The following is a 27,304-nucleotide window of genomic DNA, read 5'->3' on the forward strand; positions in this document are numbered from 1 at the left end:
GCTACCGAATTTGACACGAGAGATCAAGCCCGTTTAAAAGGCAACTTTAGCGTTCTACTTATATGGTTCAAATTCGTAACAGCATTCGGAGATAACACGTTTGGGTAATGTAGGACGTCCGGCCGCCATTCACATTCAGGGAACAATATTCAGAGATGACAAAAAGCTGTTAAATGAATTTGAACCATGAGTAGAAAGCAAAAAATGCCTTTTAAGAAGATAGTGGAGGACCCACGCGCAATCGCCTTTTCGCACAAGCATAGCATATATAATCAGCGCTGCGCAATCAATTTGTAATAAAATGGCTGACGCAGCGTACGCTGAGTCCGTTCCTTTTGCCGCGCATGCCTATTATTTTTTTTAAAAAGTGAAACATTGTATTTTGTGTGGCAATAAATGGTTTCTTATTCTTTATTCTTATTCATAGTCCCCATTTTCCTCTCTGGATAACATTTTGAAAATATTTAACTGTGTAGATATATAACTATGCCACTACGTTTGATTTTGTTCGAATTTTTAATTATTATAAGAGTAAGCATTTAAAAATATGTATGAAAACTGTTTTTTGCTCCTAATCTTTACAATAATAAAAAAAATTAAAATAGTAAAACGTAGGGACATAGCTAATATTCATATACATCAATATATGTAAAAAATGTTTTCCATTATGTTAATATCCAGAGAGAAAAATGAGGATTAAGTTTGTATGGAGAAGCGGCCGTCCCTTTTCCTCTCAAAACGGGCAATCCTTTTTTCTAATGACAAATTCGGTAGCTACCGCGGTGCACAAAAGAAACAATGCTTTTTTCACCTCAGCAGCTCGAATAAGTCTACTTTCGTCACTCCCTGGAGTGGGGAAAGTCGCACTTTCCTCACTCCAGGGAGTGAGACAAGCTTTTGTCATAATAATGATGCCTTTCATTTATGAATGTAAATAAACGATTATATTACTATCTTGTAAAAAAAAAATGTGGTTAACTTGATGTTGAATTTTTTTACCTTTAATATGTTATCACTACTGAGGTGAAAAGTTGTACGTGTCATACGAGAGCAAATATATTTTACATCTCGTGTTTTTGAGTCCCGAGTAAGCGAAAGAATCTTGAGCGTAGCGAGGACACTCGCCAGAAAAACCAACTTTCCTCTCTTGTTGCACAAATAACTATTGTTTGACTGATTAAGGTTTGAGCCGAAAAAATCAACTCGGAAAATTTCAACTATACTATAGATCGTGTCATTCACGAAGACGCGTGCCTTGACGCGTATTGTCATGTTATTAAAGGTTAGATTTGACAAATCTGCGCGTCATCGTTGATGACACGAAATATAACATGTCCACACTTTGTGACATCAAGGTCACTGCAGAGTTAATTTAGACGGACTTATAGTAATTGGGCAAGCAAATTGTTTTTTAGTATCTATGATAGACAAGCTTAGTGAGCGACATGGACAGCCTCTCTCTCTCTTTCCTGCGGGTATTCTTGCTCTATCTCGTCCTCTTCGTCAAATTCGGCGTCCTCGTCTTCCACGGGAGCCTCCTGGAATACAAATGAAAAATAGAAATTTGAAAATGAGTAATAATAATATATTTTTGACGACCGGTTTGACCTAGTGGGTGTAGTGACCCTGCCTACGAAGCTGATGGTCCCGGGTTCGAATCCTGGTAAGGGCATTTATTCTTGTGATGAGCATGGATATTTGTTCCTGAATCATGGGTGTTTTCTATGTATTTAAGTATTTATAAATATTTATATAATATATATATCGTTGTCTAAGTACCCTCAACACAAGCCTTATTGAGCTTACTGTGGGACTTAGTCAATTTGTGTAATAATGTCCTATAATATTTATTTATTTATTTAATATATGGGGATTGACTCGTGCAAGGGCAGCATGCGCTCGGTTTAGGGTCATGGCGGGAACAGTGGCTCAGCTCGATTCATAAGCACAGAAAAAATTTGGAACCCACGCTCATACTTTAAGGCCTTTTATTAGGTAAAAGTATTAAAATATCTAACATAAACAGTACTCCATCTCGTCCATGCCCTCGGTTATGGCTCGTTTCATAAACCCTTCATTATGAAACAGTACAAGCTACTATAATATTGGTACCTGATACTGCTGGTACTCGGAGATCAGGTCGTTCATGTTGCTGTCGGCCTCCGTGAACTCCATCTCATCCATGCCCTCGGTTATAGTTAGTTTCATAAACCCTTCATTATGAAACAGTACAAGCTACTATAATATCGGTACCTGATACTGCTAGTACTCGGAGATCAGGTCGTTCATGTTGCTCTCGGCCTCCGTGGAGTCCATCTCATCCGTGCCCTCGGTTATAGCTCGTTTCATAAACCCTTCATTATGAAACAGTACAAGCTACTATAATATCGGTACCTGATACTGCTGGTACTCGGAGATCAGGTCGTTCATGTTGCTCTCGGCCTCCGTGGACTCCATCTCATCCATGCCCTCGGTTATAGCTCGTTTCATAAACCCTTCATTATGAAACAGTACAAGCTACTATAATATCGGTACCTGGTACTGCTGGCACTCGGAGATCAGGTCGTTCATGTTGCTGTCGGCCTCCGTGAACTCCATCTCATCCAAGCCCTCGGTTATAGCTCGTTTCATAAACCCTTCATTATGAAACAGTACAAGCTACTATAATATCGGTACCTGGTACTGCTGGTACTCGGAGATCAGGTCGTTCATGTTGCTCTCGGCCTCCGTGAACTCCATCTCATCCAAGCCCTCGGTTATAGCTCGTTTCATAAACCCTTCATTATGAAACAGTACAAGCTACTATAATATCGGTACCTGGTACTGCTGGTACTCGGAGATCAGGTCGTTCATGTTGCTCTCGGCCTCCGTGAACTCCATCTCATCCATGCCCTCGGTTATAGCTCGTTTCATAAACCCTTCATTATCAGAGATGTGACTTATTTGAAATACTTGTATTTAAAATGCAAATACAAAATGCAAAATACCTATTTTGTATTTTGTATTTAAATACCTATTTAAGAAAACTATTTTGTATTTTATTTCAAATAGTTTTTGGGACCTATTTTCTATTTTCAAAATACAAAATACTTTTTATTAGGTAAAGTAAGTAGGAGTTACAATCTCTTCTGACGTTACAATCCTTGCAACTCTCTCATTCTTTTATGGCGACCGGTCTGGCCTAGTGGGTCAAATCCTGGTAAGTTATTTATTCTCTATGAATTTTTTGAAACGGGGTTTACTTAACACAATAAGCCACTATTGAAAACCTCTAGGGTTTATGTAATAGTTGGCGAGATCGCGCGGACCGATTCGCGTTTGCTTAATACTATTATTACATACTTAGTTATGTTTTTCTGTCGAAGCTGTTATTGTATCTATCGTTTAAATATCGACCTTATGTTTATGTATTTAAGTATTTATATATATTTATATATATCATTGTCTAGTACCCACAACACAAGCCTTAATGAGCTTATTAGTTATTACTGTGGGACTTAGTCAATTTGTGTAATAATGTCCTATAATATTTATTTATTATTTTAACATGGAACTGGTGAATCTGTTTCGTAACGCCGCAAATGACCACAAGCGTAGCGAAAGATTAAAAATGTGGAATCTTAAGCGTTGCAAGGGTTTCAAGGCACGAGAGGTAAACAAACTTTTCTGCCCTGGTGAAACAAACGAGCCGTTTTCACCAACCAACGAGAGGTATATTCTAGCTGTAAAACATTACAAATCTAAATTAATGCTTTTAATAATTGACCGTTAAAAACCATCACTTAAAAGTCTATTGAACCGGTAAACATGAGGAGACACAAAATTTGCACTCTAGAGGACTGATATACACACTATTTTTAAAGAATAAAGAAAGCCTTTCCAACTTGTAAATTCCGAGCAATACTAACTCTTTGATTCAGACTAGGTATTCACTATTTAAGAGTACCTTTTATCGCAAAGTATTTGTATTTTAAAAAAGCATTTTGAAAATACCTATTTTGTATTTAGTATTTTAAATACAAATTTGTAAACTATTTTGTATTTTGCATTTGAAATAGTATATCAAGGAAGTATTTGTATTTTGTATTTAAATACTTTTTATAAACTATTTTTCACATCTCTGTTCATTATGAAACAGTACAAGCTACTATAATATCGGTACCTGGTACTGCTGGTATTCGGAGATCAGGTCGTTCATGTTGCTCTCGGCCTCCGTGAACTCCATCTCATCCATGCCCTCGGTTATAGCTCGTTTCATAAACCCTTCATTATGAAACAGTACAAGCTACTATAATATCGGTACCTGATACTGCTGGTACTCGGAGATCAGGTCGTTCATGTTGCTCTCGGCCTCCGTGAACTCCATCTCGTCCATGCCCTCGCCCGTGTACCAGTGGAGGAAAGCCTGGGAAATAAAAAACAAACAGTAAGAAATTAAGTACTCCTACTACGAATACCATGGGCATGTACAGTCACGTCTGAAAATATCGATACGGACAAAGTACCAAATATATGTATATACTACCTTAATATATGGACAATAAGGTCTCTTTGTTAGGTTTAAGATATCGGGTAGATGAGATTTTCACGTCAGCCTGTTGCAGCCGGCAACAGTCCTGTCAGTCAGAATATAGCTATACGATAAACGGCCGCGTTTCATTTCTAGGCACCCTTTTTAGGGTTCCGTAGTCAACTAGGAACCCTTATAGTTTCGCCATGTCCGTCTGTCTGTCTGTCTGTCTGTCTGTCCGAGGCTTTGCTCCGTGGTCGTTAGTGCTAGAAAGCTGAAATTTGGCATGGATATATAAATCAATAAAGCCGACAAAGTCGTACAATAAAATCTAAAAATTTAATTTTTTTTGGGGTACCTCCCCTACACGTAAAGTGGGGGTGAATATTTTTTTTTGCTTCAACCCTACAGTGGGATATCGTTGGAAAGGTCTTTCAAAACTAATAGGGGTCTTCAACAAACATTTCTTGATAAAGTGAATATATTCGGAGATAATTGCTACGAAAGAAAAAAAAAATGTGTCCCCCCCCTGTAACTTTTGAACCATAGGTCCAAAAAATATGAAAAAAATCTTGGAAGTAGAGCTTAAGAAAGACATTAAATGAAAACTATAGCGGATATGATCAGTTTAGCCGTTTTTGAGTTATCGCAAAAAGTTTCCCCTTCATAGTAAAAAGACCCACAGTTCATCCCTTGGTTAACAATCTACCATACTTTAAGCTCCAGTTTAGCTTATTGTGACGGAAGAGTAACTACGGAACCCTACTCTGAGCATGGCCCGACATGCTCTTGGCCGATTTATTCCTCCAAAATAACGCTCTTAAAGGATCTCACCAAAGCATGATACATGGACGCTCACCAAGGAGGCTGTGCATAAAATCCGTGCATAGAGAGCCATGGAGCGCGCCATGCTCGGTACCAAGCTTCAAGACAGAGTGAGGAACGTAGAGATCCATCGCCGCACCAAGGTGGGACGTGGGTTGCGTCATTGACGCGTTCAGGGTACTGTTGCGGCTGCCGCGATACTGCAGTCCGCCACAGTCTCCTGGCCGTCGTGGCAGGGAGATGGGACAGTGCATTAATTAGGCACTGGACCTCCCAACATCTTAGTTTAGGTACTAACATAGTAATTTAAGTATATTTGTAACTAACAAAATATGGATTGTGTCGTCCGAAATAAATGATTTTTTTTTTTTTTTTTTTATTTATTATTAAAAATGGAGTTGGGCGGGACATGTCTCTGACTGAATTCACAAAGTCCACATTGTTCACATTATGTTATATGCGCCATAAGTTAAAATAATTTTTTGTTAATAGTTACACCAGGGGTTCCCAAAGTGTGCGCCGCGGGGCCCTGGTGCGCCGTAGAAAGTAAAGAGGGGCGCCGTGAGTTCTATCATTATCCGAAACCACAAATATTCGCGGGTACCTCTTTGAGCGCTCGCATCGGTAAATAATATAGCGTCGTGTCACTCTTTTTCGACCGTGATTTTAAATTTACAAGGGCGCCGTTGCGAAATACTAAACTTGTAACTGCGCCACATGTTGAAAAAGATTGGGAACCCCTGAGTTACACTATTGTCTTAGGTTTAGTACCTGTAAAGATAGTTGTAAGTGTGGAAATAAATAAAATAAATGTTGCTAGGCAGAGTGATGGCAGGTGGACTTAAATGTTAACGGAATGGTGGCCGCTTTCGGATGAAAGAAGCCCCAGGCGTCGGTTGGCTCGTTGAGTGGACCACATTCGGAAGACTGCGGGTCACTTCTGGATAAGATTGGCTCAGGACCGGGACAAGTGGCGTACTCGAAAAGAGGCCTATACTCAGCAGTGGGCGATAAAGGGCTGATATGATGATGATGTAAGGATCTCTGCGACGTGTCTGCACCGTATTCTTTTTTTGTGCAGTGTCGGTGCAGTCTCCGTAGCCTATATACGCCTGCAACTCCAGAGGAGCCACATGCGCGTTGCCGACCCTAACACTCCGCACCCTCGTTAAGCGCTGGGAATCTTACTCACCGGCAGGAACACAACACTATGAGGGTCTAGTGTCATTTGGCTGCGGTTTTCTGTAAGGTGGAGGTCCTTCCCCAGTTGGGCTCTGCTCTAGATCTGGAATGACATCCGCTGTGCTGTGCCCTACCACACATAGCGAGATGACATTCACAATGCTCTCTCTTTTGGACGTAGTTTAAGGAAGTACCCGGGTCCATAGACTCACGAATTATGGGTCTGTTTGAGTATGAAAGCTATGATCTCACCTTGCGTCTAAACATAGCCGTGAACTGCTCCGATATGCGTTTGAATATCTCCTGGATGGCGGTGGAGTTCCCCACGAAGGTGGCGGACATCTTCAGGCCTCGCGGCGGCACGTCGCACACGGACACCTTCAGGTTGTTGGGGATCCATTCCACGAAGAAGCTGAAAACATTTTATAGATCATTCTCTGGGGGGAAAATTTTGCACGTCCGGGCCAAAATCCTTTTGAAAACGAAATAATAACGAAGTTTTTTTTAATAGTCTTTTTCATACTAATAGCTGCATAGTCAATCAATTAATAAGTATTTTGTCAAAAAACTCATTTTTGATACAAGCTTCTTATTCTTTTTTTTTTATACTACGTCGGTGGCAAACAAGCATACGGCCCGCCTGATGGTAAGCAGTATCCGTAGCCTATGTACGCCTGCAACTCCAGAGGAGTTACATGCGCGTTGCCGACCCTAACCCCCTCCCACCCTCGTTGAGCTCCTGACTGTACTTTTCTTTCAATAGGCAACATCGAGGCTATTCTAATAACCCCCAACACAATTAAGAAACAAAAATCAAACGTAACCATGGCTATGGTTAAGCATGTACAGCAAGCTGCAGAGTTAACTGACCGACCCCTCCCCGCAAAGAAATTTGTTTTCAAGGGGGGGCCAACTATTTCTGCAGCAGAATGTACTCTTTTATTTTTTTATTTAGGATCACCAACAGACAATACATCAGAGAAAAAATAATCTGTAGCTTACATAACATTAAGGGTAGATGTTTGTCCAATTATAGGTCCTCTTGGGAAGCTAACAGTCTCACCTGGAGTTCTTATTCTGTATGGCGACTATCTGGTTGTCCACCTCCCTCATGCTCATGCGGCCGCGGAACATGGTGGCGACGGTGAGGTAGCGCCCGTGGCGCGGGTCGCACGCCGTCATCATGTTGCCCGGGTTGAACATCTGCAATGGAACACTTTCTAAAGCGCCATCTAGTGGAGACTAGCGGAACCTCATTGCAACTATACTAAAGAGAATTAAGAAGACCAAGAGCGCTCACTCCATACAACGGTTTTGTTACCAAAAATACTATTATTTTCGTAGGCTGGTATTTGGACCCGGGTATGTCCTTAAACTACGTCCACAAGAGAGGTATGGGCATTGTGAATGTCATCTCGCTATGTGTGGTAGGGCACAGCACAGCGGATGTCATTCCAGATCTAGAGCAGAGCCCACCTGGGGAAGTACCTCCTCCTTACAGAAAACCGCAGCCAAATAACACTAGACCCTACTCATAGTGTTGTGTTCCTGCCGGTGAGTAAGGTTGCAACGAGGGTGGGAGGGGGTTAGGGTCGGCAACGCGGATGTAACTCCTCTGGAGTTGCAGGCGTACATAGGCTACGGATACTGCTTACCACCAGGCAGGCCGTATGCTTGTTTGCCACCGACGTAGTATAAAAAAAAAGGCTACAACTAGCGTCAAGTAGCGGAACTCTCAGTACATATCAAGCACGAATTTTCACTATTTCGTAATTTGGAGAAACCAATACGGGACAGTACATTGTCCCGTAATTTTATGATACTAGGGCATTTAATGATAAAAAAATATATACATTTGATCATTTCACATTGTCTTTTCCGATATTTAATATTGTTTTTTAAAGTCAGTCACTAAGAAATTTTGCAATTGTATAGGTTATTTATTGATTATATTATACCAAATTTTAGTAGTAAAAAAATTAATGTTGACTTTTAATAAAAAACGGCCTGTACCGTATTTTAACCTCGGATCCCGTATTTTCAATGCAGTTGTCTCGTAAAACCGGAGATAATATCTGGTCACCCTCTGTGTGAACCTTTTCTGGATACAAATGACTTACTTGACTCATAAGTTCAGATACGTTTTGAGCGCGGTAGTCAAAGGAATTCCTGGCTGTGAGGGGGGCGAAACCTGAAACAAGGATGTTATAGTTTTATTGTACTTATAGACAAAATGAAAAAAAGCGCTGGTGGCCTAGCGGTAAGAGCGTGCGACTTGCAATCCGGAGGTCGCGGGTTCAAACCCCGGCTCGTACCAATGAGTTTTTCGGAATTTATGTACGAAATATCATTTGATATTTACCAGTCGCTTTTCGGTGAAGGAAAACATCGTGAGGAAACCGGACTAATCCCAACAAGGCCTAGTTTATCCTCTGGGTTGGAAGGTCAGATGGCAGTCGCTTTCGTAAAAACTAGTGCCTACGCCACATCTTGGGATTAGTTGTCAAGCGGACCCCAGGCTCCCATGAGCCGTGGCAAAATGCCGGGACAACGCGAGGAAGAAGAAGTACTTATAGACAAAATGGTATTGGGGTTGGCAGCCAAAGGTTTGCATAGATGGTGCCATCATAAGTTTTACCTGCCTCTAGTTTTGTTCTGTGAGATTTGACTTAAAGACTTTATGATCATGAATATACTATTAAACTGTGTTAGACGTGGGAGGGGGGAAATGACCGAGCGGGATAGTCTTATGGAACTTTCAGAAGGAGTAGCAGAGGAAGCGCTATTATTGTTTGTCCTTGATACGATATCATACGATCATCTATTGATAAAAATAATAATTTCCTCACGTATGGCCCGTTTATAGAACATAGAAGTCTATGTATACACTGTGTTTTTTTTTTGATTTGCGTTAATTTCGAGGGTGCATTCCTGAGCTTAAATTAAGTAACTTTCTCAAAGATACCGATATTCTAACTAACTCCATTTCGGAGATAATCAATCATAAATTTTTATATTATAAGGCCCTTACGAGCGTGTACACTCGCCTTAGGGCCTGTTTACTTATTGATTAGTGTTTAGTGCGAGTTCATACATTTGCTACTAAACGTACGTACTATCTCGGACCATCGATGTTAGAAATGACATTCATATATCACAGTTTTCAATTGTTTGCTTAAATTAAATGTAATGCCCGTGTTACAACAACGCAATATGCAACATTCAGTTACTTTTTATAAAAATAAAAATAGTAAAAAACAACAAAAAAAATGTTTTTTTTTTTTTAATTAACTATGCCATTTAGTTTCCTTAAACGTACTTACCGAAACCCCGGAGTTAACGCAATTCAATAAAAACACGGTGTATAATACTGACCGGGCATGAAGAAGTGCAGCCTGGGGAACGGCACCATGTTGACGGCCAGCTTGCGCAGGTCCGCGTTCAGCTGGCCCGGGAAACGGAGGCACGTTGTTATGCCGGACATTGTTAACTGGAACAAAGATATTCTTGAAATCACAAACAAAGGCATATAGAGAAGCAGGGCAGCGCAAGGAGACCCCTGTTTATTGGCGCGTCAATCTACAGTTTATGTTTCCGATTTAGACCACAAGATGGCCGGAAGACTGAAGAAAAAGAAGAAGAATACACTTACCGAGATGAGATGGTTGAGGTCCCCGTAACTGGGGCTGGTGAGCCGGAGTGTCCGGAAGCAGATGTTGTAGAGAGCCTCGTTGTCGATGCAGAAGGTCATGTCCGTGTTCTCCACCAGCTGGTGCACGGAGAGCGTCGCGTTATAGGGTTCTAGCACTACTTCACTCACCTAAGAAAATACAGAATAACTTTGTGTCAAAAATTTCATTTTTGATACAAGTTTTTATCGCTGACTGTACTTTTCTTTCAACAGGCAACTAATACTCATCGAGATAATTCTAAACTCAACACACAATTAGGTTGATTTGTTTATCATAGAGTTCCTATGACCAGTTCCTGTGTCCATCATCAAATCAGCTTGATGGTATCATAATAAGTTTTTGGCAAAAAATTCATTTTTGGTACAAGCTTTTATCGCTGACTGTACTTTTCTTTCCACAAGTAACTAATACTCATCGAGACAATTCTAAAAACCCCAAACAGAATTAGGTTATGTTATTTTATCACAGAGTTCCTATGGCCACCTCCTGTCTCCATCATCAGATCATCTGGATGGTACCATAATATTGCATTGTGACCCGAGTTACATATGTATGCAAATTTTCAGCGTCATCGGAAACCGGGAAGTGGGTCAAATTTAACTTGCAAGATTTGATTACAAACAGACAACGCTTAATATTGGATTGTCGCCCGACTTACATATCTATATGAAGTTTCAACTCAATCGAATAATGGGGGGGGGGGGTTGATATCACCAACGGCGGAGGGGAGGAGTATACATTGTATGTAAATTTCATCTGCAGCGAAAGGGAGGGGGGCACCCATCATTTGTCCCCGCCCACGTGACCGCCACAGCCGATGAGGCGGGGACAGAGAGGAATGATTCATATGAACGCACCTATTCCTATCTGTGCCCGGCGGGTACAAATGGGAATACACCAGATTAACGCGTGTGCCCGTTTTATTACCTGTTCATTTCATTTATTATGCAAATGATAAGTGTTACTTTACCTGTTGATAAGTGTTAGTTTATCTGTAGATAACTGTTAGTTTATATGCCTATATACTAGATATGTTACCTAACAGTTTCATTTGAGTCGTTATTGAAAAAATATGCATCGAAATGTATGTTAATTATTAAACACTTAACAGATTTCTTATGCCATAAGAAGAAATAAAATTTATGACAAATTGATAACTATATACCTAAACGCATTGTTTACGGCCAGTGGCGTAGCGTGCCTTGGCGGGGCCCCGTATAAAATGGGGGCCCTTAGCAAGGGTAAAGATTTCTCACAAAAATGCAGGTTGGGGGCCCCCGTAGCCCGAGGGCCCCGTATAATTGATGCGGCGGTAGCTACGCCCCTGTTTACGGCGTGAATAGCGAAAAATTTCATTATTCAAATGATTCTTTTGTACACATTTTGGCGCAGCCGTGACCGAGATGCTTTTTGTATGTAGTTTTTTCACTCGCGGTACACACGCCACATTTACTTTTGTTTGTATGTTTCTGGGATACCATAGATATCAGGTTTATTAGAGACATTTGTATCTCACGGGAAGTAGATTCAATTACCATCTTTCAAAAAAATCACGTATGAAGCTAATTATTGCAGCGTGTGTAGAGTAGGGTTATACCGACTGGTCGCCAACTAGTCGGGAAAGCCGACCACATTTGAAGTCGGTGAAAAGTCGGCAAAAGAGGCAGATTAGTCGGCCTGTTAATACTTACAGAAAAACAAGAAATAAATGTAAAAAAAACAGACAATATTTAATATATATTTTATATCTATATTACTCAAATAAATACCTACCTATTTAGGGTGCATGATACAAAAACTTTTGTTCATATTATTATATTAAATTCAGGTATCTTCCTGCAGTCCGTACAATATTTTGTAGTTGGTTACAATTAGGTACCTAATGTAATTGTAATATTATGCGAGATCATTTTTAATTTTGTTTCTATTCTTTGAGCTGTCTTCAATTAAACTTCTAGGATCTCACAAAGCACGGGTTTAAAGAAACATCATGCTCTAAGGACTATGGAAGTTTCCCTGCGAGAACGAATTAAAAATGAGATAATCCGGAGGGGAATTATCAATTTTACTAGTATGTACCACCACTCACGTACGTAAGGGAAACAAAACACTGTCGGCTAGTCGGTCAAGCCCATAGTTGGTACATCACTAGGCCTTTAGTGAAGAAGGTCGGAAACATATTGTGACTCACTTTAGGCGAGGGCACGACGCTGAATGTGCTCATGATTCTGTCGGGGAACTCCTCGCGGATTTTGCTCAGCAGCAACGTGCCCATGCCAGACCCGGTGCCACCCCCAAGAGAGTGTGTCAGCTGGAACCCTGAAATAAGGAACTTGGGATAAGTTAAAAACAAAATAAATGACATATAAGAAGAAAAAGTGACGACGGCACTCAGTGCTGAAATTGAACCAGCGTACTTTGCTAACGCATAAGCCTATCGGCCACCCGGGTCACGGGTATTTATTGACCGAGAAAATGCTTTCGTATGTCCGGATGTCCTCCTCTGCAGGTCGCAATTAGAAATGCAACGAATATTCGGCCATTATTCGAAATTCGGCCACAATTTCACTATTCGGCAGTATACCGAATATTGATATAGTATTCGGCCGGATACCGAATAGTACGTTAACACGTAGATAACGGTAAACGAGGGGTAAAAAAAGGAAGAAACTACAAGTAGGCTATCAATTATTAAGATCAGTATAATCTTTCAGACTACCTATCATAGATAGCACAAAAACATGAGAAAAATAATTCAATTTTTTTTTTACACACACGACGAAAACTATAGTACCGCAATGTCCGCAATTGAATACGCACTGCGTGCAGAATATGCGCAATTTCTATCAAAGACTGCCTACAGCGACAAACAAGTTGCAACTTGCATAGCGCACGCACGCGCGCGTTCGAATTGACTCCATTTTAAGTAAAACTACTAGCCGAATAATGGGCTATTCGGCCGATCGCTCCGCCGAATATTCGGATTTCGGCCAAGCCGTTCGATTTGTGAGCAGGGTGCCTACCGTGAAAATCGAAGTTCGTCAATTGCGGGCATTTTTCTCTGTCACTCTATTTACGTCTTAGTGAGAGTAAAAGAGAAAGATCCCCGAAATTCGCGAATTTCGGTTTTCGCGGTAGGCCCCCAGGTTCGATGAATAAATAGAACTCTTTTGTCGATTTAATTTATGTAAATTTTCCAAAATGGCGGAGCCATCCATTCATTCAGTTTTAAGTTATACTTGCGAGGTCTACAGCTCACAGAGCTACTAATATATAATAGTGTTTCTACTTAAAATAAAACAAAATAAAATGTAAAAAAAAACAACGGGAGTGCCGGCAGAAGTGAAAACTTGAATATTAACTTTGTGCATTTTTGATATTTTGGAATGATTAGGGAATAATTTTGCATCAATTGCTTTAATTATCAGTGTAAAAGTACTATCATACAATATTCATTTCAATTCAATATTCATCCAGGTCACGTGTCCGTCTTACGAATCTGTCGGTCACGTGACCTGTCGCGAGTTTAACATTTTTTCCCCATCACAAAAAGTGCACAGCGCCGCTAATGAAGTTTTCACTTCAAAAAACTAATAATAAATTCTAGGCATTTTTTTATACTACGTCGGTGGCAAACAAGCATACGGCCCGCCTGATGGTAAGCAGTCTCCGTAGCCTATGAACGCCTGCAACTCCAGACGAATTACATGCGCGTTGCCGACCCTAACCCCCCCTCGTTGAGCTCTGGCTACCTTACTCACTGGCAGGAACACAACACTATGAGTAGGGTCTAGTGTTATTTGGCTGCGGTTTTCTGTAAGGTGGAGGTACTTCTCCAGTTGGGCTCTGCTCTAGATCCGGAATGACATCCACTGGCTGTGCCCTACCACACAAAGCGAGATGACATTCACAATGCCCATACCTCTCTTTTTGCATGCATTTAATTGGTGTATGCTCAATACCAGTTCTAGCCAAGCTAGAGTACTTATCACTTATGTGTGTAATGTATCATATCATGATTGTATTATACCTACGCGATTAAGATCAGTTAGTTAAAAAATATATAAAAATTGCTAGCAAACTAGTGGCTCTGTGTTGCAGAATAGTAAGTAAATATTCTTTACAGTACATATGGTGCTACTTGATAGCACTAGTGCGAAAATTAGCATATTACGTTACTGTGTCGAGCATTTAAAGGGCCATATGTACTGTAAAATGTTGTACGATACATGTGCGAATAGGCAATTTGCAACTCGTGTCGATTTAAAACACTCCCTTCGGTTTTTTTTTTTTTTTTATCGCCACTCGTTTCGAATTTCCTATTTTTCGCACTTGTATCATAATGTACTATTATTGCACCAACAATTATACATTTTACATACGTGTAAAACTACAAATTAATTTTAAAGGAAAATAGAACCAGGTAACAACAGGCGGTCTTATCGCTAAAAAGCGATCTCTTCCAGACAACCTTTAGGTAGCAGGAAATTTAGAACTCATACAAAAGTCAACAGGTAGTGCAAGGAGCTAAATATGGAGACTATTAAACACAAACACACATACTAGTAGTAGTAGAATAGTTGGTATAGCAACATTAAAAACTTTACTGATTTCTTGGGTAACATGTCAACTTTCTTCTTGTACAATATATTATTCGTAACGAACGTACTTTTGCATTTATTATGTATAATTTTTTTCGTAGTGAAGGAATATTTGTATTGAAATAGTACCTTGAAGGCAGTCGCAGTTTTCAGATTCCTTGCGGATGACGTCCATGACTGCGTCGACGAGCTCAGCGCCCTCTGTGTAGTGACCCTTAGCCCAGTTGTTTCCTGAGAAATAATAGTACTTAAGGACAATCATATTTACATACATAGATACATACATACATATAGGGAGCGTGCATGAACTGTAGGAGGCAGCACCGGTGTCGTCAGATTTTTGGCGCGAGGCGTAAATGTGATGTTTATTGTTCCGATGTAGCCCACAAGATGGCAGAACCTACTATGCACAAGAAAACACGTGACGTGTACATGTGCATGTTTATGGTTCCGATTCAGGCCACAAGATGGCAGACCCTCCAACGCGCACGATCCCTATAATGAAGATGAAGTGTACTGTATAATTAATTCTACACGCCTAGACTCCTTAACTCAAAAAATCTTTTTAATTTAAGATTAGTAGTTAGAAAAAATGCATGTTTTTTTGATATGAAATAAACAGATTAATTTTTTTTTTTTTTTAATCACGCCTATTCCCGAAGGGGTAGGCAGAGACCACGGATTTCCACTTGCTACGATCCTGACATACCTCTTTCGCTTCCTTCACTTTCATGACATTCCTCATACACGCTCGTCGGTTTAGGGTGCTCTTGACCTGGCCTTTCTTCAGGATTTCCCTGATTTGATCAGAGAAAGTCCGCCGAGGTCTACCCCTTCCAGCTCCCTCTTCTACTTCTCCCTTATACACTCTCTTTGTTAACAACATACAATCATATTTTTGGAGTTTATTGGAATTTATTCATATATGAGCCCGTGTATGAAAAAGTAAAAAGGGAGTAAAATCAAACGTTACGTTATGTTTCGTGCGCGGCTTATCAACACAGTATAGGGAAGGTGTATTTTTAGACCCAGTAGTCCAACTTCGAACATTTTATAATTCTCGTTCTAAATTCAAAATCTGGGATGCCGGGCTGTGCCAAGGTATTTCTTATATTTTTAAATTCGTTGATAATTTTAATTCCGGTAGAAACATAGAATGGTAAGTATTATATATGTACATATATGTATACAATAGACACCTATGATCATTATACAAGGTGTTATAAAAATACTGACGATATATTTAAGAACATAGTTATATTATAACTAGTATCATATTCCGACAAGGAAAAAGTAAAAAGAAATATTTTAGGGTCAATTCAAAAAACCGACTGCAGCGCCATCTGCCGAGTGTAAAAGGAAAAAATTATTCATAAAAAATATCTTTAGAAATAAAAATATAACTAACTAATATTTTTTGCTCGCCGGTGACGGTCCGCCCCTTAGCAAACATGCTTAAATTTGTCAATATGCACATTTTTTGGGTTAGAAGTTGGACTACACGTTATAAATCTACACAGTGTGCACAAACTGTTATCAATTCGCATGTATGGAAATACTTTATTTACCTATTAAATGTCAACAGATAACAACTGTCAATTTGCTGAGTTTTGATCTTAGGGTTCCTAAGCAAGCTCGGCCGAATTTCACATTATAGATAACTGACCCCCTGCATAGAAATTTGTTTGCAGGAGGGTTAATTATCTCTACAGCTTACTGTACATCTACAAGCCGCTAGATGTCACTCACCAGCCCCGCTCTGTCCGAAGTCCCGAACACAACTTGTCCGGCCTGAACAGCTCTCCGTAGGGTCCAACCCTCACTGATACCATGGTCCCGGGTTCAAGGTCCACTATTACAGCTAGATTGCCACATATAGTATCTCTAGTAAACCTAAAAGTAAATTAGTACATCTATTTGTCGCTAGAGGGCACTTACCAGCCCCGCTCTGTTCGAACACGAAGTTATACGGCCTGCAGAGCTGTCCGTAGGGTCCAGCCCTCACTAAATCCATGGTCCTGGGATCAAGGTCTACTATTACGGCTAGATTGCCACGTATGGTATCTAAAAGTGAATTAGTACATCTATTTGCCGCTAGAGGGCACTTACCAGCCCTGCTCTGTCCGAACACGCAGTTATCCGGCCTGAAGAGCTGTCCGTAGTGTCCAGCCCTCACCGAGTCGATGGTCCCGGGTTCAAGGTCCACTATTACGGCTAGATTGCCGCATATGGTATCTCTAGTAAACCTAAAAGTAAATTAGTACATCTATTTACCGATAGTGGGCACTTACCAGCCCCGCTCTGTCCGAACACGAAGTTGTCTGGCCTGAAGAGCTGTCCGTAGGGCCCGCCCCTCACTGAGTCCATGGTCCCAGGTTCGAGGTCGACCAGAACGGCTCGAGGCACGTATTTACCTAGGATATTAAAATGGATATTAGTTTAAATTTGTATCATAATCGTCAGTTTTTAGATGACAGTCTATAAAATCGAAGGAAGGCCGGAGTTGGCTTTATTATTATTCATTAAAACTATGTAAAAAGTGCTAAATGGTCTTAATAGTCAAGCCGATACGAATCAATTTTTTTTTAATGCCACGAAGATGGCAACCGATTTAGGCGTGCAGTCCGCCTGGTGTAAAAGTCGAAGAAGACAGGATGATCAAATTGACAATTTGATCAGAAAAATAATTGGTCGATATCATCTAGCGTCCACACGTACAGTCAGCATCAATAGTAGCGGATTAAACAACGCGCCAAAAGTATCTGATATTCCGGATAACTTTTCCAAATGTCGATAAATTTCTAAAATTCACGTTTAAAAGTATATATACATACATAACCATTACTTTTTGTTAAGCTGTTACAGAATGGTAGATATTTCTGAAGCGTTGTTTGATCCGCTACTTTTGACGCCGACTGTAGACAATTTCATAGCGAAATCGGCTAATGTCCTTCAATTTCATTTTTGTGCCCACACTGTAGTAAACACATACACATCATTATCACAGAACGGAAACATAGTAACGGGGTTTTTAGATCCAGACAGCGAATTAGCCGGGCACATTCTCTTATTTACTTTCTTCTCTTATTCAGCAGGAAGCGTACGGCGACCGGATAGATGTGATAACCTTCTTGTAACTTACCGCCCGAAGCCTCGTTGTAGTAGACGTCGATCCTCTCCAGTTGCATCGGATTCTCGCCATGATAGATTCCGTCGGGGCCAACTCCATGCTCGTCTGAGATTATCTCCCAGAACTGGCACGTTGACAATTTGTAACTTACCGCCCGAAGCCTCGTTGTAGTAGACGTCGATCCTCTCCAGTTGCATCGGATTCTCGCCATGATAGATTTCCGTCGGGGCCAACTCCATGCTCGTCTGAGATTATCTCCCAGAACTGGCACGTTGACAATTTGTAACTTACCGCCCGAAGCCTCGTTGTAGTAGACGTCGATCCTCTCCAGTTGCATCGGATTCTCGCCATGATAGATTCCGTCGGGGCCAACTCCATGCTCGTCTGAGATTATCTCCCAGAACTGGAAAGGATGACGCCATGTTTAATGAACAATTAAATGAAAATCTTCAACCCTTTTTATCCGTTAATGTATCCTACATTGTTCCTCTTAGGAATGGTAGGATACAATAAACTGAAAGTTAGAAGAGAACTGGGGGCTTCTTCATATACTCGTATATATTCAAGTTTATACGAGGTACCGGTTAGCGATCACACTAGATCAGGGGGCCTACCGCGAAACCCGAAAATCGCAAATTGCGGGGATCTTTCTCTTTTACTCTCATTAAGACGTTATTGGAGTGACAGAGAAAAATGCCCGCAATTGACGAACTTCGATTTTCGCGGTAATAGCCCTGTACCCTTGTTCTTTGTACGAACTCACAAGAGCCACGCCATATGTGTTGTGCTGCTGTAATCTGTAATAATGTAGGTACCTACCAGTGGCGGTGCGTCACAAATATTCGTAGGAAACCCGGAGCTAATTTTGCTTTCCTTTTCTCCATAAACCGATCGTGAAAGTACTCAACGGGATAAAATTAGACAAGCCGGTGGGAATCGAGTTCTTTGAACGATCCGCCACTGGTACCTACTATATTTCTGTGTCAAATTCCATACTGTCGCATTAGGTTATCCTGTAATGATGGTTGTGTGTTGTGATCTAACTACAAAACATATTACAGTCGGTAATGTTAACGATTGATTAAAGCCACAGACGGCCTCGACTACTAGACGGTGCCATGAGACAATCGAGGTCACCACACATAAACACGTAATAATTGTGTATGAAACCGTGACCGCTTATTTCAGTCGCGCCTACGAGACTCGTGTAAAAATATTAACAAAAATTTAGCTTTGGGGGTGTAACTGGTAAACCGCGGGCCAGGAGTATATATCGTCAGTCATCGCCTCCCGGCTGATACTTTGTCAGATGATAGTTCAGATGCTGTTTTAAACTTAAAAAAACCGTCATCCGGTTGTATCGCGTTGGAAAGACCGTCAGCTATTCACATGAACATGTATAAAATACGCGCCTTACCACTTTACGTCCGCAAAGTATGCGTAAATTGCGTAATCCGTTTATTTGTAAGTTTTGAAATGCCTGATGGAATGCTACATGTAAAGTTTCATGATTTGGTTATTACTATCATAAAAAGATAAAGCGCTTATTTTTTACATGTTCATGCGACCAACTGACGTTCACCACCGCGATACAATCGGCTGACTTTTTTTTTTAATTAACAATAAATGCGATGACTAAATTTTTTACGTGTTTCGGTGGCTGCCATTCCTCAACCCACCAACGGAGCGGCAGCTGACGTCCACGAGGGTTCATCATACATAGCGGTTAACCACTATACGAGTTTTCGCCCGGGAGACGATTGGTCATGGAAATCTGTTCCTGGCTCGCGGTCTAACAGGAAAACCCGTATGTAGTAAAAAGCGTCCACGAACAGAGAACCCGCCTAGCGGGTCGCTGGCAATGAACATGGGGGTAGGCAGGTACAGGCTGGAGCTCAAATTTTACATAAGATCTATGCCTCTGCGGACTCTGCGGCTATGCACCATGTTTTTTTTTTTCGTTAATTTCAAGGGTGCATACCTGAGCTTCAATTAAGTAACTTTATTTAAGACCCCGGTATTCTAATTAACTCCGTTTCGGTAATAATTAATAATTTATTTTCATCTGATAATAGGTCCCTACGAGCGTGTACACTTGCCTTAGGGCCTGTTCACATATATATTTTTTTATCTACATATTTAAAAGGAGCCTTTATCAATGAGACATGTCGGTTCCGTTGGGCCTCTACAATACAGTTTCAATGCGTTACGAGTTGTCAAAAAAACTGTACACGAATTTCGCAGTTTTAGACAGGGGTTCCGCCAATATCGAGTGAAAAACCCCAATATCAGTTACTGCATAACCCCTAGCTTCAAATAGTTGCGCCCTCTTGTCTCGAGTCCGAACACATTCCATTAGGAAGTGCTGTACATCCTCGACAGAGCCGCAAATATCGCAGTTGGGCGACTCTGCTTTCCTCATCAGATGAGCAAACATATTTAATGGAATGTGACCGGACCGAAGCCTGTGAGCACGTACAATATTCGCCCGGTTTAAGTCAGCCACTTCTCACCAAGGTATCCGAGGAGGCTCACATTGGATGGTCTTGTACCATATTCCTTTTTCTTGCGATCTTGCATCAAAGAACTCCTTCCAGCGACCATACATTTTTCCTTTATACTGAGCGACTATTTCTAAGAAGTCTGGAGCAACATCAACCTCAGATCCCTCAGAAGCAGCCGCTGGCGCCAACCGGTCAGCCTCCTCGTTTCCCACCAAGCCGATATGTGACGGAACCCACTGTATTTTCAAACACCTTCCGCAATTTCGGAGCTTAGAGATTAGCATTAAGATTTTGTACGCCAGTGAAAAGCAACGTTCGCCTGAGGCACACCTGCTCAAATGTTGAATGGAACTTTTACTGTCCGTGAAAATTGTCACATTGGGATAATTTTTATTTTCAACAAACACTAAAGCCTGATAAATCGCACAGAGTTCCGCGGTCATTATAGAAACTCCAGCTGAAATTTTATATTGTGCTCTTGTGGCACTAAATGGATCGAAAAAGGCAGCCCCTATTTTTTTATCGCACTTCGATCCATCAGTGAATATTCTATAAAAATTAATATATTTTCTATTCAGTTCTTGAACCACATCAATACGCAGAGCATACATATTGATTAGTGTTCAGTACGAATTAATACATATTTGCTACTAAACGTAAGTACTATCTCGTACGATCGATGTTCGAAATGACATTGATATGTCAGAGTTTTCAATTGTTTGGTTGAGTTAAATGGAATGCCCGTGTTACAACAACGCTATATGCAACATTTAATTACTTTTTATATAAAAATTCAAAAATAAAAAATATTTTTAACACGCTTTTATTAGGTCGACTTGTATGTAACTATGTAATGGAATCTAATGTAACTAATTTAATCATCTTCCAAGGATCGTAGCGTCATGAAAATTGGCAGCTGTATGTAGTTCTGATGACAATACAATAATATGGTACTGTCAAACTGATCTGATGATGGAGCCGGAAGATATGAACTGGAACTTCATGATGGAACATCGTATCATAGCTGTGTTTGGATTTGTTAGAAGTCTTGTAATGAACTTTGACCACGATTATGTTTCAAGGTCTGACGATAAAGCCGGAAAATAGGCACTGGCATTCCATGATGGAATATCGTATCATAGTCGTGTTTGCACTTGTGAGAAAGGTCTTTTTCGTTTTTACGTGTATTTATAAAAATACACGTAAAAACGAAAATTTGACGATCAGTTTGGCCTAGTGGGTAGTGACCCCTCCTACGAAGCCGATGGTCCCGGGTTCAAATCCTGGTAAGGGCATTTATTCGTGTGATGAGCATGGATATTTGTTCCTGAGTCATGGGTGTTTTCTATGTATTTAAGTATTTAATAAATATTTATATATTATATATATCGTTGTCTAAGTACCCTCAACACAAGCCTTATTGAGCTTACTGTGGGACTTAGTCAATTTGTGTAATAATGTCCTATAATATTTATTTATTTATTTATTATTTATTTATAAAAGCGTGTTTTTCTAGTGCTTTTTAAACTATTCATTTATTTCTTTGAAAATTACCTATGCCATTTAGTTTCTTTAAACGTATTAACTCGTGCCTCGGAGTTAACGGAATTCAATAAAAACATGGTGTATGGCTATGCCCCCCTACGTTAGACTTTTTTAAGGTTCCGTAGTCAACTAGGAACCCTTATAGTTTCGCCATGTCCGTCTGTCTGTCTGTCTGTCCGAGGCTTTGCTCCGTGGTCGTTAGTGCTAGAAAGATGAAATTTGGCATGGACATATAAATCAATAAAGCCGACAAAGTCGTACAATAAAATTTAAAAAAATTTTTTAGGTTATCTCCCCTACGCGTAAAGTGGGGGTGATTTTTTTTTTTGCTTCAACCCTACAGTGTGGGGTATTGTTGGAAAGGTCTTTCAAGTAGTAGGGGTCTTCAACAAACATTTTTTGATAAAATGAATATATTCGGAGATAATCGCACCGAAAAAAAAAGTGTCCCCCCCCCCCCCCTCTAACTTTTGAACCATAGGTCCAAAAAATATGAAGAAAAAAAAAACGTGGAAGTAGACAGACATTAAATGAAAACTATAGCGGATATGATCAGTTTAGCTGTTTTTGAGTTATCGCAAAGTTTTCCCTTCATAGTAAAAATATGCAAGTAAATCTGTTACTTTGATTAGGTACTGAGTATGCAAATTTGCCTATTTGTTTAACTCAGGTGAAAGCTACCGTTTCATCCCTTGGTTAACAATCTACTATACTTTAAGCACCAGTTTAGCTTCTTGTGACGGAAGGGTAACTACGGAACCCTACACTTAGCATGGCCCGACATGCTCTTGGCCGGTTTTATTTTATTATTGTAATAATTAGGAGCAAAAAACAGATTTTGTAAAAAAAATGCTCCGAACTCTTGTATTAATAAAATTCGAAATCATCAAACATAAGGGCATAGCTATGGTTGATTTACAACAAATTGTGTCAAAATAAAAATAAGGACTATGTTTGTATGAAAAGGTGATTTCGCGCAGGTCTTCCACTTTCGTCTTAACACAGACATATATCTACTGTATACTAGTTCCGACCAATCGTGCGCGTGGTGCGAACTCCAACCAATCGCGTTGTGGCGTTAGACTGCACGATTGGCTCGAATTCGTGTGCGTGACACCGCTGTACTGGCTCCATTCTTATTGCCCGTAAGGCCCGTCCTTAAATATAGGTATGTCAGATGGTTTGATTATATAAAAACAACAAATCGCCTAGCGTCGTACGGGCATGTGATACGGAGGGATGAAAATCATGTGACGCGAAAGGTGTTAGAAATGAAGGTGAAGGGAGGAATGGGAGGATGTACGAAGAAAGGAAAACCAAGGAAAATGTGGATGGATTGTGTGAGAGATGATATGAAAAGGAAGCAGGTGGATGAGATGACGAACAACAGAGAGGCATGGAGGAGAAAAACATGCTGCGCCGACCCCAAATGATGGGAAAAGGGCAAGTAAATGATGATGATATATAAAAACACCGAACTACGTAATATAATTCGCGTGGGTGCATTGGGTGTGATTAAAAATAGGTGAGGTAATCCGTAAAATTAGTTTGATATTGTATGACACACGACAGTTTAACCTCTAGTGTGTCTAGCGTCCCACATCTAATACTAAGTATAATACAAATTACGTCCAATGAATCGTTATTAAGTGGAACAGTACCCCTAGTGTAAATATTTTCGACAGCGAAACGTGACGTACGCGTTTGCGTTAAGTGTCATTTTGTATGAGATTTTTGACTTTCCAAAACGTCCCGCTTGGCGCGCTGTTCAAAAACCCATACAAAATGAGACTTAACGCAAACGCGTACGTCACGTTTCGCTATCGACTAAATTTACACTAGGGGTACAGTATCGCTTTTGTTTTTGTTTGATTTTCCACTTCAAACCTATTTTTTACCACCTTAGGGGTGAATTTTCAAAAACGTCATGTCATTGCTTTTATTTTATTTTAACATTACCCATGTATTTTTACGAAGTTTTAAACTATCTGTACCTGATACACACTTTCAACCCCTTTTTTTACTACCTGAGGAGATGAATTTTCAAGAATGCTTATTACTTTTCTTATATTTTAAGAACATGCCTTTATACGAAATTTTACTTACCACCTTAGCTTAATTTGAATAAAATACGTTTTTAAGAAGTCTCGAGTGCCTAGCTTAAAATTAAACTTGAACCCGATACAAACTTTCATCCTCTTATTAACCCCCTTAGGGGTTGAATTTCTCAAAATCGCTTCTTATTTCTTGTACACAATAAAGATGGAAACTGATGTGCAAATTTCAATTTTCTAGATTTGGTAATTTCGGCTCTGCGTTGATGAGTCCGTTAGGACTCACGCATTTATATAAAAAATAAACTAAAATAAAATAAAACACCAATTTATATACAATGTGATTTTTTACCATCGTTCATGCTCTGCGTAGTGACCTAGTGACTTTATAGGTCATACTGAAAATCTTTTAATTCCGAAATCGATAAAAAAAAATTGGCTGTCCCTTAGAAATCAGCGGCAGCCGGGATGTATGAAAAATCCAATTTTTTTTCGCGTTTTCGACATTGGTCCCATAATAAAACTTGTTCAGTATGACCTACAAAGTCAATACGTAGAGTATGAACGGTGGTTAAAATATCACCCTGTATATGTGTGGAATATCGATAGATTAGATTAATATTAAAGATAGCTATAGGGGAAATTAATGCTTTAACAGACGGGCGTACCGGACCGCGACCTTGGTCCGGTACGAATCCTGGCCGATCCGTACGGAAGGTGGTCCGACATGCGTCCGTCAGGGTTGTCAGGTGAGCCGAAGCGAATTATGTAGTATTTGAGTGTCAAAATTATCGTATGACTGAAATAAATATCGCCTATAAAAAAATACTACCCCTAAAATTGCAAAAAAAGCATAAATATTCAATCTCTAGCTGCCCGTAAGAATGTCAAAAGTGTCAATTCAATTAATTTGAATTAAATGCATTTATTTGTCGAGAAGCAGGTAGTGTTACACACAGGTGTTACATATACTGTCAAAACTTAACGTACGAATAAAATAAAGATGAAAATTGATTGGAATGGGCGACCTTTCTCCGGGCGGCTAGAGGAGGAGGAAAAGACAATTTTCACCTAAATTGAGCAAATATCAGTTTTAAATAAGGTCAGATGGGGTCAAAGAAAAAGTGTTTGCTTGGGGTAAGAGAAACAGTACGAGGAATCCCTACAAGTGTTTCTCTTGCCTCAATGTTTATCTTATCCCACCTGACCTTATCAAAAATTTTATGATAATTCCAAACAATAGGACATTTTGACAGTTTTTGCGCCAAATAGTGACAATTAAAACCTATTTCTACTTATTTCTGCGTGAGTGTCACATTTTCCTAGAACTTTTTGGTGAAATTATCGTACTTATATATTCTTTGGTACTTATAGTTCCGTATATACGGGACGTATGGCAACCCTAACGATAATGGTCATTGGATTGTACATCGTACCGGAGCCTAATTTATCGTACATGATAATTGTCGTATGCCTGGAAACACTGACGTCTTTTAAGGACGTTAAGTGGCTTAAAGGACTCGCATCCAGGCCATAATTGTTAAAAAAAAGGACGTTAAGGACGCAACGTGACGCAACTATAATTGAGAGCGAGAAAGAGATAATGCTACCCGGTTCAAGGTCGCGGCCCGGTACGCCCGTCTGTTACAGCAGTTACGATGCCGATGCACCGTTGTTATTCCGACGTTTTCGCATACTTACCATTATATTATGCCATTTATGCCATACATAATTATATACCGAATTAACTCTTGGGGCTTCACTAATGACAATTTTACAATTTTTACATTCGTTATTGATTGCAGTTTGCCGGTATTTGCACCCAAGGTCATAAGCATAGAAACGTTGTTTTCATTAATATCTCATGTCTCTATTATTATTATTGTATATTGGTAACCTAAAACATTTATTGTATTGTAATAAAATTTTAGTTCTTAATTATACTTCATTCTATAATATATAATGCGCCGTCAATATAAACCAAAAACAACCCCAAAGGATTAAAAATACACCCCAAGCATTAAAACATCTTATTAAACATTGTAAAAATGAAAAAAAAAGCATTTAGTAAAAATTACATATCGCCCTTTTAGGTATTTAGCGTTACAAAATGTCGAACCATCAATTATCGTAACCTGACTTTGAGTTATTTACTTTTAGTTCTACTATCATTTATTGTTTTGTTTTCTAATTGTCAGAGTAGTTTAAAAATCCATCACTAGATACCATTGATGTGTAGAAAATCAGTTTTTGATTGTCATATTTTAAGCTTGTATCTGTACTTTTGGCCTCGGGTGCCGCCAGCTTCACTACATACCGGCAAAATTACGCGACGTAGTGCAAAGCGAAGCTTAGCAGTGAATGAGTTTAGAGAAAAGTCGCCCGTGAAGAAAACACAAATTATCCCCAAAACTAGGTTACAGGCTCTTTTTCTATTCGTTTTAATGCGTAGAAGGGCCATTTTTCCGTTGAGTCGCGAAAGACCTAATGACCTATATGGGCTAAAAATGTAATGTTAATGTTACTAACCTTAGATCCTATCTGGTTTCCACACTGCCCAGCCTGCACATGCACTATTTCACGCATTTTCACACTAAATTATATAATTTACTTTTATAACCTTACTTCAAACTGTAACACAGTGCCCTGTGTCATACACTGAGGATAATCGGCGTTATCGTATGATATCAAGTTTCTAGAGATCCGTAGTAACTTAATCAAAAGCAATCCCTTGCTACTAATATAAAAGGGCTAACGTAGTCGCAAATGTAAAACTTATATCACTTTATGGAATTGAAGCGACATTGACATTGGATAAAATTTGGACTGACAATGCTAGTTTAGGAATCTACAGTCTAACTAATACCTACTTATTTACTTTGATGTCTAGTAAAACTGATCAAGGAAATACTCGTACTATATGCTTATGTCGACAGCATCCTATTGCGTATGCGTAATGATAAAATTGAGGGGTACATAGCTCTATTGATTTAATTTTGTAGACTTTTCAGGTAGACCTTGAAGGCTCCGTCGCACTGCCGCGGCGGCAGCGGGGCGGTAGGATGGCGCGATGAAAGCGGAAGCCAAGGCGCGCGCGGCCCGCTTTCATCGCGCCCGCGTCTCGCTGGCCGCCCGCCAGTACCGCGCTCGTGTACCGCCTCCGTCGCGCCCACGTTGCGCTGGCAGCCCGCCACCTCGCACGCCGGAGCGGCGTGCGGATATGCATCCAATGTGAATTTTTGTTCAATACTTTTTCAACTC

General features: G+C 40.0%; 1 protein-coding gene across 4 annotated transcripts; it reads right to left on the reverse strand.

The window, feature by feature from the left end:
- Nucleotides 1-365: 365 nt before the first annotated feature.
- On the reverse strand, nt 366-27,179 carry LOC133532486 (tubulin beta chain-like). 4 transcript variants are annotated; one of them, XM_061871186.1, is made up of 12 exons: nt 26,914-27,179; nt 17,953-18,343; nt 17,102-17,224; nt 14,940-15,041; nt 12,401-12,528; nt 10,170-10,337; nt 9,893-10,007; nt 8,638-8,708; nt 7,581-7,720; nt 6,770-6,929; nt 4,304-4,405; nt 366-1,538 (listed from the first exon to the last, which is right to left on the reverse strand). In XM_061871186.1, exons 2-12 carry the CDS (start codon nt 18,275-18,277, stop codon nt 1,434-1,436), a joined length of 1,539 nt encoding a protein of 512 aa, XP_061727170.1. In that variant the 5' UTR covers nt 18,278-18,343; nt 26,914-27,179; the 3' UTR covers nt 366-1,433. The 4 variants fall into 4 exon arrangements, with proteins under 4 accessions (XP_061727170.1, XP_061727169.1, XP_061727171.1 ...); XM_061871185.1 differs by lacking the exon at nt 26,914-27,179 and adding an exon at nt 26,573-26,902; XM_061871187.1 differs by lacking the exon at nt 26,914-27,179 and adding an exon at nt 26,573-26,900 and having other exon boundaries at nt 18,232-18,343.
- Nucleotides 27,180-27,304: the final 125 nt, after the last annotated feature.

Source organism: Cydia pomonella, chromosome 27 (genome assembly GCF_033807575.1).
Source record: "Cydia pomonella isolate Wapato2018A chromosome 27, ilCydPomo1, whole genome shotgun sequence".
Lineage (NCBI taxonomy): Eukaryota > Metazoa > Arthropoda > Insecta > Lepidoptera > Tortricidae > Cydia > Cydia pomonella.